The 20734-nt window shown below is 51.0% G+C and overlaps 1 protein-coding gene across 1 annotated transcript in view; it reads left to right on the top strand.

Moving 5' to 3' along the window:
• Positions 1 to 18983, top strand: part of RCC1L (RCC1 like) — a 29749-nt gene extending 10766 nt beyond the window's left edge. The window contains exons 6-11 of the mRNA XM_064375632.1: positions 933 to 1017; positions 3503 to 3684; positions 6315 to 6402; positions 8158 to 8331; positions 11623 to 11708; positions 18094 to 18983. Of these exons, the coding sequence (XP_064231702.1) occupies positions 933 to 1017; positions 3503 to 3684; positions 6315 to 6402; positions 8158 to 8331; positions 11623 to 11708; positions 18094 to 18171 (693 nt within the window). The 3' untranslated portion in view covers positions 18172 to 18983. The remainder of the gene's footprint in view (positions 1 to 932; positions 1018 to 3502; positions 3685 to 6314; positions 6403 to 8157; positions 8332 to 11622; positions 11709 to 18093) is intronic.
• The last annotated feature ends 1751 nt before the right edge of the window (positions 18984 to 20734 follow it).

Here is a 20734-nt window from a genome sequence, read left to right as displayed (position 1 = left end):
AGGTGTGAGCCACCGTGCCCGGTTTCCTTCACCTATTAGATTGAGTAACTTTGTGCAAGTTAGCAGATATCTCTGATTTTTTTTTTTTTTTTGACGCATTGGCACGATCTTGGCTCACTGCAACCTCCACCTCCTGGATTGAAGCGATTCTTCTGCCTCAGACTCCCGAGTAGCTGGGATTACAGGTGTGCGCCACCACACCCGGCTAATTTTTGTATTTTTAGTAGAGATGAGGTTTCACCAAATTGGTCAGGCTGGTCTCAAACTCCTGGCCACAGGTGATCCACACGCCTCAGCCTCCCAAAGTGCTGGGATTACAGGAGTGCGTCACTGCACCCGGCTGAGATTGTTTCTTACTAGGTGGTTTTGGTTATTGACTTAGCACAGTGTCTGGCGTAAACATTGTTCGATAAATGGTGCTTTTTATTAGGCAGTTAGAAAAATGAGTCTGGAACTGAGTAGAGTTGTGGAGACCGGAGATCACAGTGCAGAGGCAACTGTTAAATGGTGGGAATGGACGCCATCTCCCAGGGTGGCATGAGGAGTGAGGAGAGAAGTGGGCAGGAGACAGACCCTGGAGAGAGATGCCAACACAGAAGGGGCTGAGTGCCTGAGCAAGGCTGGAAGAGAGGGCTGGGAGGAGAAAGGTTGTGGAGGAGGGGTGGTTCTCTGGAGGTGGCATGGGATGGACGGCACAGCTCTTGGATTTGCTCCTTTGGAGATCCGCATTTTACTTTAACACGAGCCGTTTCAGTGCAGTGGGAGACCGGTGGATTGAGAAGGACTAAGATGAGCATGGGGCAGCCTGCCTGGACCGTGCTCCAGGTGCCCAGGAGCAGTATGCCTTGGTGCTGGTCCTTTGGCTCTTTGGATGAGGACAAAAGGGTTCTCAGCGTTTCTTCTCATCACCCTTACCTCTGTTTGTCTGCTAGGTGGCCTGTGGTCAGGATCATAGTCTGTTCCTGACGGATAAAGGAGAAGTCTATTCTTGTGGATGGGGCGCTGACGGGCAAACAGGTAGCGTCTTTCCCTGCACTGGGGCTGTGAAAGTTCTCGGCCTGTGTCCTGTGGAGCTATGAGCTCTACGACCTTTATGGGCTAAAACCCTCCTTCCTTAATTCAGCTCTTACCTCTTACCACTTTCTGGGGAATACTGTTCTTTTTTGAGACAGAGTCTCCGGTGCCATCACCCAAGTGGTGTGATCGTGGCTCACTGCAGCCTCAAACTCCCAGGCTTAGGTGATCTCCCACCGCAGCCTCCAGAGTAGCTGGGACAACAGGTGTGAGCCACCACTCCTAGCTAATTCTTTGTATCGCAGGGTTTTGCCATGTTGCCCAGGCTGGTCTTGAACTCCTGACCTCAGGCAGTCTGCCTGCTGTGGTCTCCTGGTGTGCTGGGACTCCAGGCAGGAGAATACTATTTTTTTGCATCCCTTCCATTCCCCTCACCCCTGGCTCCTATAGAAATGAACTGAGAAAGCATTGGGGTATCTTTGGCCACTCAACAGAGGAGTTCTGAGTCTTTCAGAAACAAGAACAAGCTGTTTGAGGCTTTAAAAAATGTTTTTAAGCTGGCGCAGTAGCTCATGCCTGTAATCCCAGCACTTTGGGAGCCAGAGGCAGGTACATCACAAGGTTAGGAGTTCGAGACCAGCCTGGCCAATGTGGTGAAACCCTGTCTCTACTAAAAATACCAAAAATTAGCTAGGTGCGGTGGTGGGCACCTATAATCCCAGTTACTCGAGAAGAGCTGAGGCAGGAGAATTGCTTGAACCTGGGAGGCAGAGATTGCAGTGAGCTGAGAGCACGCCACTGCACTGTAGCCTGGAGACAGAGCAAGACTCCATCTCAAAAAAAAAAGTTTTAAAAGTTGTATTTATTTTTAGAGACAGAGTCTTGCTCTGTTGCCAAGCCTAGAGTGCAGTGGTGCAGTCATAGTTCCCTGCAACCTTAAACTCCTGGGCCCAAGTGATCCTCTTGCCTCAGCCTCCCACGTAGCTGGGACTATAGGTGTGTGATACCACATCTGTCTAATTTTTAAAACTTTTTTTTTTTTTTTTTTTTTTTTAGTGAGAGAGGGTCTTGCTATGTTGCCCAGGCTGGTCTTGAACTCCTGGGCTGAAGTGATGCTCCCACCTCAGCCTCCTAAAGCGCTGGGATTACAGGCGTGAACCACTGAGCTTAGCCAGGCCTGTTAAAGAAGAAACACATGCCCCATTAAAAAGGAGCTAGTGCATTTAAGAGAAAGAGGAGTGAGGCATACACATTCTCCACCGCGTATTTCGTCTTTGCGCCCAAGAAAGGCCTTTGTGTACAGCTTCAATCTTGTATAAATGTTCTCTGTTCTGAGCACCATATGATACCATTCCTGTTCATTGTCTCGGGTTGTCTTCCAGTTCTAGTGTGTGTACGTATACCTCTTTTACATTGTAATAGTAGCACAGGTGTGACTTTATATGCTTGTTTAAATTATTTAAAATGGCTGGGTGCAGTGGCTCAAGCTTGTAATCTCAGCACTTTGGGAGGCTGAGGTGGGCGGATCACCCGAGGTCAGGAGTTCGAGACCAGCCTGGCCAACATGGAGAAACCCGGCCTCTACTAAAAATACAGATTTAGCCGGGTATGGTGGTGCATGCCTGTAATCCCAGCTACTCGGGAGGCTGAGGCAGGAGAATTGCTTGAACCTGGAAGGTGGAGGTTGTAGTGAGCCAAGATCGTGCCTTTGCACTCCAGCCTGGGCAACAAGAGTGAAACTCCGTCTCAAAAAAAAGAGAGAATTGCTTGAACCCAGAAGGTGGAGGTTGCAGTGGGCCGAGATCGAACCACTGCACTGCAGCCTGGGCAACAGAGTGAGACTCTGTTTCCAAAAAAAAAAAAAGGGTATATGAGCATGGAAATAAACAGATTAGGGTTTCTTTCTTTTTCTTTCTTTCTTTCTTTTCTTTCTCTTTCTTTCTTTCTTTCTTTCTTCTTTCTTTCTTTCTTTCCTTCTTTCTTTCTTTCTTTCTTTCTTTCTTTCCTTTTTTCTTACTTTCTTCTTTCTTCTTTCTTTCTTTTTTTTGAAATGGAGCCTCACTCTTGCCCAGGCTGGAGTGCAGTGGCGTGATCTCAGCTTAACTGGAAACTCCACCTCCCACGTTCAAGTGATTCTTGTGCCTCATCCTCCTAAGTAGCTGGGATTACAGGCATGTGCAACCATGCCCTGATAATTTTTGTAATTTTTTTTTTTTTTTTTTTTTTTTTTTTTTTTTTTTTTTTAGCAGAGACAGCATTTCACCATGTTGACCAGGCTGATCTCAAACTCCTGACCTCAAGTGATCTGCCCACCTCAGCCTCTCAAAGTGCTGGGATTACAGGCATGAGCTACTGTACCCAGCCCAGATTAGAGTTTCTGAGCTCATACGTGTTAAGTGCTTAAAACTGCACTTGGCCTGTAGTAAGTTAGTGTATGTGTTTGTTAAAAGAGCGAATAATTAAAAATCCGTATTTTCCACTGCGTTAGGTCTGGGTCACTACAATATCACCAGTACGCCCACCAAGCTGGGTGGAGACCTGGCGGGAGTGAACATTCTCCAAGTTGCCACCTATGGTGACTGCTGCCTGGCCGTGAGCGCCGACGGTGGTCTTTTTGGTTGGGGAAACTCTGAGTACCTGCAGCTCTCATCTGTCACTGACTCCACACAGGTATGTGGTCGCTGACAGCGTGATGCTGGGAGATTTGGAAACATTAAAGCATCAACGGCCGGGCGTGGTGGCTCACACCTGTAATCCCAGCACTTTGGGAGGCCGAGGTGGGTGGATCGCTTGAGGTCAGGAGTTCAAGACCAGCCTGGGAAACATGGCAAAACCCCATCTCTACTAAAAATACAAAAATTAGCCAGGCCTGGTGGCACATGCCTGTAATCCTAGCTACTCAGGAGGCTGAGGCATGAGAATTGAATCACTTGGAGGTTGCAGTGAACTGAGATCGTGTCACAGCACTCCAGTCTGGGGGACAGAGCAAGAGTTTATCTCAAAAAAATAAAGCAGGCCAGGTGCGGTGGCTCACGCCTGTAATTCCAGCACTTTGGGAGGCCAAGGTGGGCGGATCACGAGTTTAGGAGATCAAGACCATCCTGGCCAACATGGTGAAACCCCATCTCTACTAAAAATATAAAAATTAACTGGGTGTGGTGGCACGGGCCTGTAGTCCCAGCTACTCTGGAGGCTGAGGCAGGAGAATCGCTTGGACCAGGGAGTTAGAAGTTACAGTGAGCTGAGCTCGCATCACTGCACTCTAGCCTGGCAACAGAGCGAGACTCTCTCAAAAAAAACCAAAACCAAAAGAGCTAGTAAAGGAATAAAGAATGACTACTCCATAGGCAAAGTGGCCGCCACACACTTTTTAATGGCCAGCTCTCAGTAGGACCGAAGTGGGTGATGTGGACCCATGAGAAACTGTCCCCGTGATCCAATTACCTCCCCCCAGGCCCCACCTCCACCATCAGGGTTCACATTTCAGCATGAGATTTGGGTGGGGATACAGATCCATATCAGTTGTGGAACTGATCTCTCTCTGCCCCTCACTCACGTTCCACAGTGACTGACTGATGGCCAGTTTAAAAAATAGAGATATTATTCACATACCACAATTCACCATTTTAAAGTTTATAATTTAGTGGATTTTAGTATCAACATATTCACAATGCTGAGCAGCTGTTACCACTGTCTAATTTCACAACAATTTTGTTTTTGAGATGGAGTTTCACACTTGTAGCCCAGACTGGAGTGCAATAGTGCAATCTCAGCTCACTGCAGCCTCCACCTCCCGGGTTCAAGCAATTCTGCCTCAGCCTCCCGAGTAGCTGGAATTACAGGCATGAGCCACCGTGCCCAGCCTAATTTCTGAACATTTTAATCACTCCTCCAAAAAACCCCATACTGCTAATGGCTAGTTTTTTGTTTGTTTTGGTTTTGGTTTTTTTGGACATAGGGTCTCACTTTGTTGTCCGGGCTGGAGTGCTATGATAGTTTGCTGCAGTCTCGAATGCCTGGCTTAAGCAATCTTCCCACCTCAGCCTCCGTAGTAACTGGGACTACAGGTGCATACTATCACACCGGCTAATTAAAATAAATTTTTGTTTGTAGAGACAGGGTCTTGCTTTTATTCCCAGCCTGCTCTCAAACTCCTGTCCTCAAGTGATCCTCCCACCTCAGCCTCCCACACTGCTGGGATTATAGGCATGACCACTGCCGCACCTGGCTGGTGCGTTGCTGCGGTTTGAGGCTGCAGTGTGTTGTGATCATGCCTGTGGCTAGCTGCTGCTCTCCAGCCTGGGCAACGTAGTAAGATCCCATCTCTATAAATAAACATATTACATTCCTTGATATGATCAAATTTGTGACATCATACAGCAGGGTTTTAAATATATATTAATAGAGAAATCTGCACAAAGTGAAACTAAAGATCAGCTAATAAGATTTAGAAAAAAACCCTCTGAGGTCCGGTACAGTAGCTAGAAGAGGCTTGCAAATTTGGTTCTGAGCTCCCTAGTAGGCAAAGCAAAGAAGAAACATGATCATTTAAATGATTCATTGTTTCCCTAAGAAAAGGGGAGAAGTATGGCTCTCCCTGATACCAAGGCCTGAGAGAAATGTTACCCATGGCCTTCCTGTGGGGGACAGATCCAGTGGCCTGCCATTGTTAGCTGTTGCCACGTAACAAATGGCCCCAATACATAGTGGATTAAAACAACGCACATTTATTATTTATTTATTATGTTTTATTTTGAGATAGGGTCTCACTCTGTCACCCAGGCTGGAGTGCAATGGTGTGATCCCAGCTCACTGCAACCTCCATCTCCTGTGTTCAAGCGATTCTCTTGCCTCAGCCCCCTAAAGAGCTGGGACTACAGGCACATGCCACCATGCCTGACTAATTTTTTTGTATTATTAGTAGAGACAGGGTTTCTACCATGTTGGCTAGGCTGGCTCAAACTCCTGGCCTCAAGTGATCCACCTTCCTTGGCCTCCCAAAATGCTGGGATTACAGGTGTGAGCCACCTCACCCAGCCACAAATATGTTATTTTATGTTAATTTTGATTGGCATCTGCATCTTGCACTAGACTAGAACTCTCTGAGGGTGGAAACTGGGTCTCTTTTGCTTACCATTATACCCCAGCACCTAGCATGATGCTTGGTATGTGATGTTTAGTAAGTATCTGTGGAGTGAATGAATGAACTGGGACTCAGATACTTTGTACCTAAGACCAGAACACTTCCTGGTCCTTACTGGTTTGCTTTCCTGATAGTGTGGCTCCTTTCTTTGGCTCAGGTGAATGTGCCCCGGTGCTTACATTTCTCAGGAGTGGGGAAGGTGCGACAGGCTGCCTGCGGTGGCACGGGCTGTGCAGTGTTAAACGGTGAGACCTTCTTTTGGGTGGCTCATTGGGAAGCTGTGGGTAGATTGCACAGGGAATGGTCAGTGTCCATTGGATTTGTAGACTTCAGCCTTAGGAGGGTAACATGGCTGGGCCTGGTGGCTCACACCTGTAATCCTAGCACTTTGGGGAACTGATGCAGGAAGATCGCTTGAGGCCAGGAGTTCCTGACCAGCCCAGGCAACATAACGAGACCCTTCTCTACAAAAAAATGGAAAAATTAGCTGGAAGGCTGGGTTGTGGTTGCTCACACCTGTAATCCAAGCACTTCGGGAGGCTGAGGCTGGCGGATCACCTGAGGTCAGGAGTTTGATACCAGCCTGGCCAACATGGTGAAACCCTGCCTCTACTAAAATTAGGAAAATTAGTCAGGCGTGGTGGTGCATGCTTGTAATCCCAGCTACTTAGAAGGCTACGGTGGAAGGATTGCTTGAACCTGGGAAGTAGAGGTTGCAGTAAGCCGAGATCTCACCACAGCACTCCAGCCTGGGTGACAGAGCGAGACTCTGCCTCAATAGAAAAAGAATAAATGAAAAATTAGCTGAACATGGTAGTGCACACCTGTAGTCCCACCTACTTAGGAGGCTGAGGCAGAGGTCCCCTGAGCCCAGGAGTTGGAGGCTGCAGTGAGCTATGATCATGCCACTGCACTCCAGCCTGGGCGACAGAGTGAGACCCTGTATTTTTTTTTAAGAGACGGGGTTTGCCTATGTTGCCCAGGCTGGAGTGCAGTGGCTATTCACAGGCGCGATCCCACTACTGATGAGCACGGGAGTTTTGACCTGCTCTGTTTCCGACCTGGGCTGATTCACCCCTCCTTATGCAACCTGGTGGGCCCCTGCTCCTGGGAGGTCACCATATTGATGGTGAATTTAGTGCAGACACCCGATCGGCATAGCGCACTACAGCCCAGAACTTCTGGGCTCAAGCCATCCTCTCCCACCTCAGCTTCTCAAATAGCTGGGACTGTAGGCACATGCCACCTCGCCCAGCGAGACCCTGTTTAAGAAAAGGAAGGGACTGTGGTCATGGGAAAATGTCGCTGGATTGAGTTCAGTCACAGGGTGTGAGTGGAGTTCTTGACAGCAAGCGAATAGCCTGTGATGTGTATGTAGACACGTCTGAGAGCTGAGTCATTCTAGAGCAGAACTCTGGAGTGGAGAGCGAACTACCTTGTTCCCCTCCCTTAGCCGGGGCCAGAGAGACTCCAGCTTTGCCTTCTCCAGCCAAAAAATCAAAGGCAGATGGGAGAACAGCCTGCAGCTTTGGAGAGCGATGAAACGCCTGGCACCACTGAAGAACATGAAACTTTCTATAACCAAAACATCATTTCTAAGAGTTAGAAGCATCTGGCCAGACATGGTTTATGTGTTTGGCTTGGTCTTCTGATCAGTGCGAAACACAGAGCTGTCAAAAAACCTCCTCCAGGTCTCTGGTGTTCACGTGGGTTTTCTGGCTGATTTATACCCTGGTCCCCTCCAGGTTACTAACTCTCAAGATGTGGGAAGTTTGTGTTCTGAGCCAGGAAAGCTGGCAAGACAGACTCCCCCAGCAAGGATTGAAGCAGGGGAGAGAGAATTATTCTAAATCTCTGTCCACATGTTCTTGCCAAGCAAGGAGAAAAAAAAAAACAAACCGTGTAGCTGTCATGAACCTCAGTGGTGTAGTTTGAGTTTCTGGTGAGGGAGGGTTCTTACTTGGAGGGACTCACTGACCCTTGTTTCTACTGTAATGTAGGAGAGGGACATGTTTTTGTCTGGGGCTATGGAATTCTTGGCAAAGGCCCCAACCTAGTGGAAACTGCCATGCCTGAAATGATTCCGCCCACTCTCTTTGGCCTGACGGAGTTCAACCCAGAAGTCCGGGTTTCCCGCATCCGATGTGGACTCAGCCACTTTGCTGCACTGACCAGTAAGTGACCAAGCCCCGACGGCCCCAGGGTAAGCCTGGCAGAGGTTCTCTATTTCAAGTTCAACCCCAAACTGCCGGCAGGTCTCAGGTTCCACCCGTTGAACAGAGCGGCGCCTTTGTTCTGAGGATTGAAGCGAGGGCTAAGCCAGAAGTTGTTTGCCTCGAGGTTGGATAATGTGTCTTGTTTCTCCCACCCTGGAGTTTTGGTTTTGGTCCATCTGGCTTGTGGGTAGGCTAACGTGAACATGCATTTTCTCAAGAGGGTGCCATGAGTACGTCGGGTGCCGGGGAGAACCAGCATTGGCGGATTCACGGGTGGGTACTCAGGAATTGAGTGTGTGGGGCTTAATCCCATTCCCCGGCGGAGCCCAGCCCCTGATCTGACCCAGGATATGGGGTGGTAAAAGGCCGATCTGTCAGACTGTCCCGTGGTTTCACAGAGGTGAATACCGATTTCTCCACATGCCGGGGCAGAGAATGATGAAAGGGAGATAGAAACGGAGCTTTTTCCCAAAGGCTTGCCCAGTTACAAAGCCACGGGATATCTGGTTACCCTGCAGGCCTCCAGAATGTGCTTTTTTCTTGCTTACATCCCTTCCTCCCCCATAGTTACCATTGAATCAATTTGCTGCTCTTCAGTTGACTTGAGTAGTAACACTGTCCTGAATTCATTTCATTCTGTGATTCTCAAGTAAATTAGTTATTTCCTTGCAATTAAAAAATCTTTTCATCTCATGGCAAGTAATTGTTTTCTTTTGAAACATCTGGGCCGGGACAGTCAGTTCGTGTGGCCTTCGGTTGAGTTCTCTGGCCTCATTCCCACGTGGGGCCTGTCGCAGACGCCCGCCCTCTGAACCAGGGTCCTAACTGCTCTTCACTTACAGTCCGAATTCCAGGTTTCAGAGGCCATGGAGCAGGCAGACTGCAGCCTGGTTCTGATGGCTGTGAGTCGGAGTTTTCTCTGGCTCTGGGTTGAATGCCTCGCCACTGCCCCAGAGCGCCCAGTTGCATTTGCTCATATTTCTAGGTCTCGTGAATTCTTAAAGCTATTTTGATTTGGCAAATCAGAATCGTATGGACTAATTTTGGGGGCACCAAATATCTACTTTCTAGAATGTTCTTAAGGCCTCAGCTCTGGGCAGAGTCACATGTTCAGAAATCTGTGTGAAGCATTTGACTGGAGTAGAGGCTTTTCTTTTCTTTTTTGAGACAGAATTTCACTCTTGTTGCCCAGGCTGGAGTGCAGTGGTGCAATCTCAGCTCACTGCAACCTCTGTCTCCCTGGTTCAAGCGATTATCCTGCCTCAGCCTCCCGAGTAGCTGGGATTACAGGCATGCAACACCACGCCCAGCTAATTTTTGTATTTTCAGTAGAGATAGGATTTCACCATGTTGGCCAGGATGGTCTTGATCTCTTGACCTCATGATCTGTCCATCTCGGCCTCCCAAAGTGCTGGGATTACAAGCATGAGCCACCACGCCCGACCAAGTAGAGCCTTTTCTATTTGCCCTTATGCCATGTAGCCATTTCAGGTCACAGCGAAATGAAATTCCTTTCCTGATTTCTCCCGAAGGCTACCAACAGGTCACCTTCTAAGGGCGAGTTACTGCCCATTGGTAGACAGAGCGTGGCTGCCTCCCTGCCTGTGTGCCTGGCATTTGCAGATAGCTGTCTGGAAGCTGAAGTTGGTTGGTTGATCCTGCGGTCTGCTAATATTCTGGGGAGCCAGACTGAATTGTTCTGTTAAACACCTAAGGTCTAGCTGGGCACAGTGGCTCATGCTTGTAATTCCAGCACTTCTAGAGGCCAAGATGGGAGGGTCCCTCAAGCCCAGGAGTTCGAAACCAGCCTGGACAACATATTGAGATCCCGTTTCTACAAAAAAGACAGAAATTTGCTGGGCATGGTGGTGTGCGCCTGTAGTCCCAGCTACTCGGGAGGCTGAGGTGGAAGGCTTGCTTGAGCTCAAAAGTTCAAGGCTGCAGTGAGCTGTGTTTGTGCCACTGCATTGCAGCCTGGGCGACAGAGTAAGACCCTGACTCAAAAGCAAACAAAAACGCATACATACTAAAACTATATAAGGCCTAAGTGTGGAAGACAAGGGGCACGGTCAGATCAGGGGGGCTAAGACAGCTTGGAATTATTCCTTACTCCATAGGCCCCGGTTCTTGAAGTCCTGGCTTTTCCACATCACTTCCTCTGCCTCCCATGACCCAAGCCTTTTGCATGACAGCCGGTGGTGACATGGGCCAGGAGTGCCCCATCTGGTGCAGACAGAGTCCCGCCTGAAGGCTGGGCTATGCCAGCCCATCTCCTGCGTTGGCCTCTGACAGCATCCTGTACTTTTTCTTGGTGATGGTTTTTACAGTTTGTAAACATATATTAAAATCATATGTCTGTTCCATCTCTGGCCTGTCCTCAGCTCCTAGAACACAGACCTAGACCCAGTACAAGCAGGCACTCGGTCATTAGATGTCCTGTGGCTGAATGCTCCCAAGATATGGGCAGTCAAACCAGGAATGACAAATCGTCCTACTTTTCACTGTCAAATCAGGAAGATTTGTGGAGGGCAGAGTTTGGTGGGACACGGCTGCGGGTGGGGTGCAAGGGGTGAGCAGAGTGGGCCTTGTGCACTAGTGACCTCCAGCCCCATGTACCACCTCCAGCCCCCGGCCCTGTGCACCACCGCTGGACCCCAGCTCTGTGCACCACCCCTGGACCCCAGCTCTGTGCACCATCCCCAGCCCCCAGCCCCAGGCACCAGCACCCCCAGCCCCCAACCCCATACACCTCCCCCAGCCCCATGCACCACCCCCAGCCCCGTGCACCACTCCCAGCCCCAACCCCATGCACCAACCCCAGCCCCCAACCCCCAACCCTACACCACCCCCAGCCCTGTGCACCACCACCAGCCCTGTGCACCACCCCCAGCCCCAACCCTGTGCACCATCCCCAGCCCCCTGCCCCGTGCACTGCCCCCCGCCCCACCACCCCGTGCACCACCGCCTGCCTGTGTACCACCCTCCATCCCCAGCTTTATTCGAGCGCTCATCTCCCATGGGGGTGGCAGCACAAGTCCTGGGCGTGGACCTGTTTTTGACATGGCGACAGCATCTCAGACACTTACTTTTTGCCTTCAAAAGAAAGCATTAACGCTTGGTAAAAGTTGAAGTTGAACATCGGGCTGTGAATGCACCTGGTTCTAGAAAGCCTGTTCTCGTGACCCATCCTCTCCCTGGAGACTGTTCTTCGCACAGTCCCAGCTAACCCCTGTTTTCCTCTCTTTGCAGACAACGGAGAGCTGTTTGTGTGGGGCAAGAACATCCGAGGGTGCCTAGGAATTGGTCGCCTGGAGGATCAGTATTTCCCATGGAGGGTAAGGCTGGCCGGGGTGGTCTTGAGGATGGGCGCAGAGAGTAGAGTCACCTACATCACAGCAGGCCATCACCTCGAGTGCAGCTGGGCCAGGACCTGCTCCCACTTCGGGCCCTGGCTGTGCTCCTCCAGCCGCGTGCTGTGCTATAACACACTCTGGTGAAACCCATGAGATACCTGTGGAGTATCCGTGTGGTGTGGTGGGTGGGGGAGTGGCACCAGGCTCTGCAGGAACTGGGTCAGCTCATCCCTGCCCGCTGAGTGGGAGGTTGCAGGGAGCGGCCCACCCAGGCATCCAGATCGGGGAAACAAAGGCACGATGGTGCAAGGCTCCGATAGGATGCCGTGAGGCTCCAGAGAGGGGGAGATATTTGATGAAGTCAGCATGCTAGGAGCTGTCGACAGAAGCCCATGTAGGGGAATGCTTTACAATGAACTTAAAGCAGGATGTTTAATATTTAGATGGCCCAACCACAGCCACAAAGTGAAAAAATAAGGTCGCCTCCGTGGAGGTGGTAGTATGCAGTTAGACAAAAAGGCCCATTCCAGAGTTACAGGGGAGAAAGGTTCGTTCTAAAACTGTAGTTTACCTTTGCATTGTTTACTAAGCTATTTAAGGCATTCTAAAACAGGAGGGTTTTGGGGTTTTTTGGAACATGGAACATACGTTCGTGGTACAAAAAAATATACAATAGAAAATCAGTCTCCCACCACCCAGTTTCTGTTCCAGAGGCAGCCACAGGTCCTAGTTCTTTTTTTCTTTTTTCTTTTTTCTTTTTTTTTTCCTGAGATGGACCTCCCTCTGTCGCCCAGGCTGGAGTGCAGTGGTGCAATTTCAGCTCACTGCAACCTCCGCCTCCTGGGTTCAAGTGATTCTCCTGCCTCAGCCTCCCGAGTAGCTGGGATTACAGGCACCCACCACCACGCCCGGCTAATTTTTGTATTTTTAGTAGAGATGGGGTTTCACCATATTGGTCAGGCTGGTCTCGAACTCCTGACCTCTGGTGAACTGCCTGCCTCAGCCTCCCAGTGTGCTGGGACTACAGGTGTGAGCCACCGCGCCCGACCGCCTGTTTCTTTATGTTTCTTTCCAAAGATAGTCTCTGCATAGAGACTCATGTCCGTGTGTGCAGTGTGCATATGGGTATACTTTATCGGAAGGTTGGATTTTAATTTGCTTGGAAATTGTGAAAAGCATTTTTAAAGACTTGTTAAAAAATAAGGACTTGCAAAAGAAAGGTATTATTTATTTATTATTATTACTTTTTGAGACGAAATCTCTCTCCTACCGCCCAGGCTGGAGTGCAATGGCACGATCTTGGCTCACTGCAACCTACACTTCCCAGGTCCAAGCGATTCTCCTGCTTCAGTATCCTCAGTCTCCCGAGTAGCTGGGCTTACAGGTGCGCGCCACCATGCCTGGCTAATTTTTGTATTTTTAGTAGAGATGAGGGTTCACCGTGTTGGCCAGGCTGGTCTTGAACTCCTGACCTCAAATGATCCGCCTGCCTTGGCCTCCCAAAGTGCTGGGATTACAGTTGTGAGCCACCATGCCCAGCCAGAAATGTATAGTTTTTTTTTTAAAAAGGGTCTGTGTGTCACAAACCCGCAGCACTGTGTTCTGGAGCACGTGGGTGTCCCGGGGACGCTTTCTCTTGGCTCTTTCCTTGGTTGCTGCTTCTCTTGGTTCCCTGTGGATTCCGCGGGCTCAGATTCATTCGTTCAAGACCATGGGTGGAGGCCCTGAGAAAGCAAGGTGAAATGGAGACTTTGGCTTCGTTTTTTTGTTCTTGCCTTTTATGACACAGGGTCTCACTCTGTCGCCCAGGCTGGATTGCAGTGATGTGATCACAGCTCACTGCAGCCTCAACCTCCCTGGGCTCAGGTGATCCTCCCACCTCAGCCTCCTGAATAGCTGGGACCACAGGCATACACCAGAGATGGGGGTCTCGCTCTGTTGCCCAGGCTGGTCTCAAACTTCTGGCCTCAAGCAGTCTGCCTCCCTCAGCCTCCCAAAGTGCTGGGATTACAGGCATGAACCACTGAGCCTGGCCTGCTTCTTAAACACATTTGTGCTGTCAGGAAGAGAGCATACCAGCCTGTCCCCATGATGGTGGCAAGCCATTGTCGTGCCTCTTGCACATTCAGGGAGCCCCTAAGCATTGTGGAGGGGAGTGGCCTCAACCCCTGTCCTCTTTGGATTAGGGGTGAGAGGGTCCAGTCCCTTCTGTTGTCTCATTAAAAAAAAATTACAGGTGATTTTTATTTTCTTTGTTTTGTTAGTTTTTTTAAGACAAGGTCTTGGTGTCACCCAAGCTGGAGTGCAGTGGTAGGATCTTGGCTCACTGCAGCCTCTGTCTCCTGGGTTCAAGTGATCCCCCCACCTCAGCCCCCCGAGTAGCTGGGATTACAGGTGCTCGCTACCATACCCAGCTAATTTTTATATTTTTATAACACAGCGAGATGGGGTCTCGCTGTGTTACCCACGATTCTTTTTTTTTGAAATAGGGTCTTGCTTTTGTCACCCAGGTTGGAGTACAGTGGTGTGATCACAGTTCCCTGCAACCTCTAACTCCCAGGCTCAAGCGATCCTCCCGCCTCAGCCCCAAGTCACGGGAATGTGGGATGGGCATGTGCCACCATACCCAAATAATTTTTTTTTTTTAAGAGACAGTGTCTTATATGTTGATCTCAACCTCCTGGGCTCAAGTGATCCTCTTGCTTCAGCCTCCAGAATAGCTTGAGATTACAGGCATGTGCCATCACACCCAGCTTATTTTATTATTTATATTATTTTATTATTTAAGAGCTGGGGTCAGCTATGTTGCCCAGGCTGGTCTCAAACTTCCGGCCTCAAGTGGTCTTCCCAACTTGGCCTCCCAAAGTGTTGGAATTACAGGGGTGAGCCACCATGCCTAGCTGAGCTTTATTCTTTAGAACAACTATGTTCAGGCTGGGTGCTGTGGCTCACGCCTGTAATCCCAGCACTTTGGGAGGCCGAGGCGGGTAGATCACTTGAGGTCAGGAGTTCAAGACCAGCCTGGCCAACATGCTGAAACCTCACCTCTACTAAAAATACAAAAAATTAGCTGGGCTTGGTGGCAGGCGCCTGTAATCTCAGCTACTTGGGAGGCTGAGGCAGGAGAATCATTTGAACACGGGAGGCGGAAGTTGCACTGAGCCAAGATTTCGCCACTGTACTCCAGCCTCTGGGCAACAAAGCGAGACTCTGTATCAAAAACAAAACAAAACAAACAAAAAAACTGGTGGCCTCTGAGCTGCAGAACTGGGTGCCTGAGCAGTCTCCCTTTCCCGGGCTCTCTTGTCTCCAAGAAGGACCTCCTTCCTGCACCCCCGTCTTTCACGTGGTGGGCGTTTGTTTTAGGAACTTGTAATTGTGGATAGGGATGTTCCTAAATGGATTCTGCTGAGAGTTTTAAGAGAGTCACTGAGGCTAAATGTGGTGCTGGTTTTTGGAGCTGTTTCCCTCAGCAGCGGAGTTGTGAGTGTAAATTGGCTTAGAAGAAAAACGCCATTTAACCTTGCCTAGGACGAAAATAAAACATGGCCGAGGGCAGACTCCTCTTGGACTCTGTTCAGAGACTGTGTGAGACTGTCCGCCAGGGGGAGCTGGAACCTCGGGGAGCCTCCTGCCGCTGCCCAGGGAGGGCTCCCAGGAGCCGGGCCCTTGCTGCCCACGCAGACACCTGTCTGGCTTCCTCTGCTTTGGGCTCGAATGGCTGGAGCCCTGGGGGAACAAGGACCTGGGGGCTTAAGTGCGAGGGGTGAGAGGGGAGGCGGGTGAGAGGGGAGGCAGGTGACTGAGGAGGCACGCTTTCCCAGGAAAGGCAAATAAAGTGCTCCCTAATGGCTGGGGAGGTTGCTAAGAGGCCAGCGGGGCCCAAGCAGCCTGTTTTCTTCCCCGCCAGCCTCGCAGGCTGTCTGCATAGACGTGCCTTTGCGATGGACTGGGCCCCGTTCTTGTTTGTTTAGTGATTCCTGTAACAGGTTCTGCTAAAGACGTTCATTTGTTTAGGGACAGGGTGGGGGGAGGAGAGCATGGCTTGGTCTCCAGCATCCGTCTGCCTGCAGCCAGGAGTCCCTAATGGTCTTGTCTCCCCAGCGTAGGCGCAAAGCTCCGGGGTCGGCGCCTGCTGCCTCTCTGCTTTTAAGGCCACGCCATCTGGATTAGGCGTTTTCCCTCTTAAGCTCGGTAAACTTCACGGACTGTGACAGATCCCCTTTCCAGCTGTCACACCGCCTGGCTGCGTGCTGCCAACCGGGGAGGGTGGTTGAATTCGGATCTGGTCAGTGGATCAAGTGCCAGCATCCTGGCAGGGGTCTTCGGGCCAAGCCAGGCGGCGCCCCTTTCTTTGCAGTTAGCACTCAAGAAAGGAAGAGCTGCATATCTGCTTCTCTGCTTAAAGGACCTCTGGAAGGCCAGGCCTGTGGGTCACACCTGGATTCCCAGCACTCTGGGAGGCTGAGGCAGGAAAATCACTTGAGCCCAGGAGTTTGAGACCAGCCTGGGGAACATGGCAAGACCGTGTCTCTACAACAAATACACAAATAAGCTGAGCACGGTGGTGCACAGCTGTAGTCCTAGCTACTTGGGAGGCTGAGGTGGGAGGATAACTTGAGCCCAGCAGTTCAGGGTTGCAGTGAGCTGTGACGGTGTCTCTGTACTCCAGCCTGGGCAACATAGTGAGACCCCTGTCTGTACAAACAGAATTAGCCAGGCATGGTGGCACATGCCTGTAGTCCCAGCTACTTGGGAGGCTAAGGCAGGAGAATCACTTGAGCCAGGAGGTTAAGCCTGCAGTGAGCTATGATTGGACCACTGTACTCCAGCCTGGGCAACAAAGTGAGACCCTGTCTCTTAAAAACAAAACAAACCTCTGGAAATTTAATAAGAAATCTGTTCAAAGTAGTTTCCAGTTCAAAGGCCAGGTGGGGACTGGGGCAGCTGGTGATAGGGGTGGTAATAAAAGACTTTTTTTTTTTGAGACAGAGTCTTGCTCTCTCGCCCAGGCTGGAGTGCAGTGGCGCGATCTCAGCTCACTGCAACCTCCACCTCCCTTCAAGCAATTCTCTTGCCTCAGCCTCCCAAATAGCTGGGGTTATAGGCATGCGCCACCATGATTGGCTAATTTTTGTATTTTTAGTAGAGACAGGGTTTCACCATGTTGGCCAGGCTGGTCTTGAACTCCTGACCTCAGGCGATCCGCCCGCCTTGGCTTCCCAAAGTGCTGGGATTACAGGTGTGAGCCACTGCGCCCAGCATAAAAGACATTTAATACTTTTTTCTTCTTTTTTACGGAATGTCCTTTTGTCTTGCAGCTATGTGAATGGACTGTCTAGTCATAATAAACAAGAAAGAGAAAGTCAGGGGCCCCTTTCCTGGGTAGCTGGCTTGGCCATGGCCCTGGGCATACCTGGAGCTGTTGGGGTGTCTGTTTTCATGGTGAGGCAATGGAACAGTGGGCATCCTTCAAACAGGCTAGAGCCTCCATGGCTCAGCGAGGCCCTCTTCTTGCTCCCTTGAGGCTTGGGCTGTCCTCTAAGGCCATGTTGTCAGCCCAGACAGGCAGTGTGGTCAGGGCTCCTGGCAAGGGCCTTTGAGACACAGCCACTCCTTGGTGGGAGCTTGGGACCCAGCCTGCCTGTGACTGGAGCTGGGGAATATGGGTAAAATGATTGGAGATGCTGAGCCAGTGGGGCCTGGTTCCCAGACTGGACCTGCAAGGCAAGAGAAAGGGTTTCTGGAGCCTTTTCTTTGAGATGGAGTCTCGCTTTGTCACGCAGGCTGGAGTGCAGTGGTGCAGACTTGGCTCACTGCAGCCTCCACCTCCCAGGTTCAAGCGATTTTCCCATCTCAGCCTCCCGAGTAGCTGGTATTACAGGCGCACATCACCACACTTGGCTGGTCTCCAACTTCTCACCTCAAGTGATCCGCCTGCCTCGGCCTCCCAAAGTGCTGGGATTACGGGTGTGAGCTATAGTGCCCGGCCCCTGGAGCTTCTCAGTGAGCCATAGCAGTGGCTCCCAGGAGGGAGCTTGAACACCGGGCCTGGAGGCATGGAGCCTGGTGGTGTTAGGGTCCGAGGGAGCAGCCCCTGTGGGGCGTGCCCGTTCCAGGGTGCACACAGGCCTGTGTTCCTGCCCAGCCTGGCCTCTCAGGCTGATGGATGGCGATGGCTGCTGTTGACTGGAGGGAGTAGGGATGGCCTTGTCCTTGTGGCCACACACAGTTGCCCTGGTGGACCTGCTGAGGAGGTGTAAGCGCCCCCATTCCCAGAGTGGAGGGGCCAGCGCGGCCAGTGCCAGTGCCTGCCTCCTGCGGGCGCGCCACTCTTGCTCATGGTATGCTGGGTCTTATTTTTCAGGTGACGATGCCTGGGGAGCCCGTGGATGTGGCGTGTGGTGTGGACCACATGGTGACCCTGGCCAAGTCATTCGTCTAAACCTCCTCCCTCGCCTGCTTGGGTGGCCCCGGCCGGGGAACCACTGGCATTGCTTGGCAGAGGCCAGCGCATGGCCAGCCCCCCGGAGTTCTTGGTGGTGGCAGATCAGTACCCTGCGTGCACTGTGATGCTCTCTCCTGAATCCCGTAGCGGGTACCTACCAGGAGGATCTGGGGCAGGGTCCGTCTCCAGCTGCGGGTGAGGCCTGTGGAACTCGGCACGGAACGGTGGCCGTTGGTGGGCCGCTGTGGCCGGCACGTCCCTGCTCTCTCCAGGTAGCATGCAGCGGTGTCTGGCGTCACATCTGGCCTGAGAAGTCCATCTTAGGAAAGCGTCGCTTGAACACGGTGCTTGGGAGGTCCTCCTCTGTCGCGGCAGTCTCTTGGTTCGCATCTGGCCAAGGCCATGCATGTGCCTCGGACTAAAACCCACTTTCGGCAAGGGAGCCCGGCTGGCTTCAGCCTGTGGTTTTCATTCAAGCCACCCTGCCCGTGGCCCTTCCTGGCCGCCGGCCACACCACAGGCTCACTGGGGGGCGCCGGAAGCACCGCGGCCTGGGATTCCATTTGGAGCTCCCACTCCACTCACCGCCTGGCTCGGAAAAGTTGAGAAGCCCCTCAGGAAGAGAATCAAGGCTAAGTTCCTGTGGGCCGAGGGCCCGAGCACCCCCGCCAGGCTTGGCCGCAGTGCCAGGCTCGGAGGAGGGAGACCCAGAAACGCTTGATTTAGTAGCGTGACTTGCCTTTCCCTTTAAAAACATCTTTTACAAATCTGTCTGGAATAAAGTCTATTTTCTGCCTTTTGGTTTTTAAGATCTGAAGAGGTCATCTTAAAATCTTGATCATTTAGAGTTTTGCTTTTACAATATAGCAAGCCTTTTGATACAGAGGTTGAAGCCTGTGAAAAATACTTTATTACTACTTTTTTATAGAGATCAGGTCTTTTATTATTTTTTTTTTATAGAGACAGGGTCTTGCTATATTGCTTAGGCTGGTCTCAAACTCCTGGCCTCAAGCCATCCTCCTGCCTGGGCCTCCCAAAGTGCTAGGATTATAGGTGTGAGCTACCATGCTGAGCTGAAAAATAAGACAGTCCTACTCGACAAATACTTTCTTATTCTCTTTTTCTTTATTTTTGAGACAGAGTCTCACTCACTCTGTCGCCCAGGCTGGAGTGCAGTGACGTGATATTGGCTCACTGCAGCCTCCGCCCCCTGGGTTCAAACTATTCTCCTGCCTCAGCCTCCTGAGTAGCTGGGACTACAGGTGTGCACCACCATGCCTGGCTAATTTTTTTTTTTTTTGTATTTTTAGTAGAGATGGGGTTTTGCCATTTTGGCCAGGCTGGTCTCGAACTCCTGACCTCAGATGATCCACCTGCTTCAGCCCTGCAAAGTGCTGTGATTACAGGCATGAGCCACTGCGCCCGGCTGTACCTGACGACAAATATTTGCTGAACAGATTCTACTCCATAGTTCAGCTGAGAGAAAATACCTTGTACTCATGTCACAGGCTGGACTCCCGTGCCCTGTCTGCCTTTATCCCAGTCCTTTGATGCATTCACTCAACAGATACTTGTCGTGTGTCCCTTTGATACCTGGTACTGTCCTCATGCTGGGACACGTGTTGACAAAAATCCCCGCACAGTGAAACTCAGCATTCTAGAGAGGTGGGAAAATGAGAAGCAGCGTGTTAAATGGTTCTGTGGGCAGTGGAGAGAGAGCAGGAGGAGGGGATGAGATCTTCGGAGGGCTGCACTTTGTTAATTAATTTTTATTTTATTATTATTTTTGAGATGGAATTTCGCTCTGTCGCCCAGACTGGAGTGCAGTGGCGCAATCTTGGCTCACTGCAACCTCCACCTCCTGGGTTCAAGCGATTCTCCTACCTCAGCCTCCCAAGTAGCTGGGGTTACAGGCACCTGCGACCACGCCCGGCTAATTTTTGTATTTTTAGTAGAGACGGGGTTTCACCATGTTGGCCACGCTGGTCTCGAACTCCTGACCTCAGGTGATCCACTCACCTTGGCCTCCCAAAGTGCTGGGATGACAGGCGTGAACCACGCGCCCGGCCATCAGGGCTGCACTTTAAAGTGGAATGGTCATCCAGCCGGCGGTGTCCTTGCTGTGACCTGCAGCCATGAGAACCAGCCACTCAGATATCTTGGGGAGAGGCCCTTCACCTGGGCTGCGAACCCTTTCTTAGGTTTATTACAGGTGAGTTTTCTCATAAACTTGAAATAGAAATTGAAAACGGTGTGTCAGTTTTCCTTCCTGAAACTCTCACTGGGACCAGGTCTGTCGCCCCTGCGGTGAAGCAGGGTAATCCGACCTCAGTGAAACTCAAGCTGCAAAGCAAGTACTGATTTATAGACAGTAAGTGACCCTGGAAGTCAGGCCCAGGTCACACCGGGCAGGGTTCAGGATGGCAGGTGAGGAGGGAGGGTCTCCGGAGAAGGTGGGTTTTTAATCCTCCCACCCTAATGGCAACCAAGATACAGATCTAGTAACAATCTTTTGTTTGTTTGAGACAGAGCCTCACTCTGTTGCCCAGGCTGGAGTGCG

This window comes from Aotus nancymaae, unplaced genomic scaffold, assembly GCF_030222135.1.
Source record: "Aotus nancymaae isolate 86718 unplaced genomic scaffold, 86718_ANA_hifiasm-v0.15.2.pri h1tg000012l, whole genome shotgun sequence".
Lineage (NCBI taxonomy): Eukaryota > Metazoa > Chordata > Mammalia > Primates > Aotidae > Aotus > Aotus nancymaae.
Note: the sequence above shows the minus strand (reverse complement) of the source record. Positions and strands in the feature narration are given on the sequence as shown.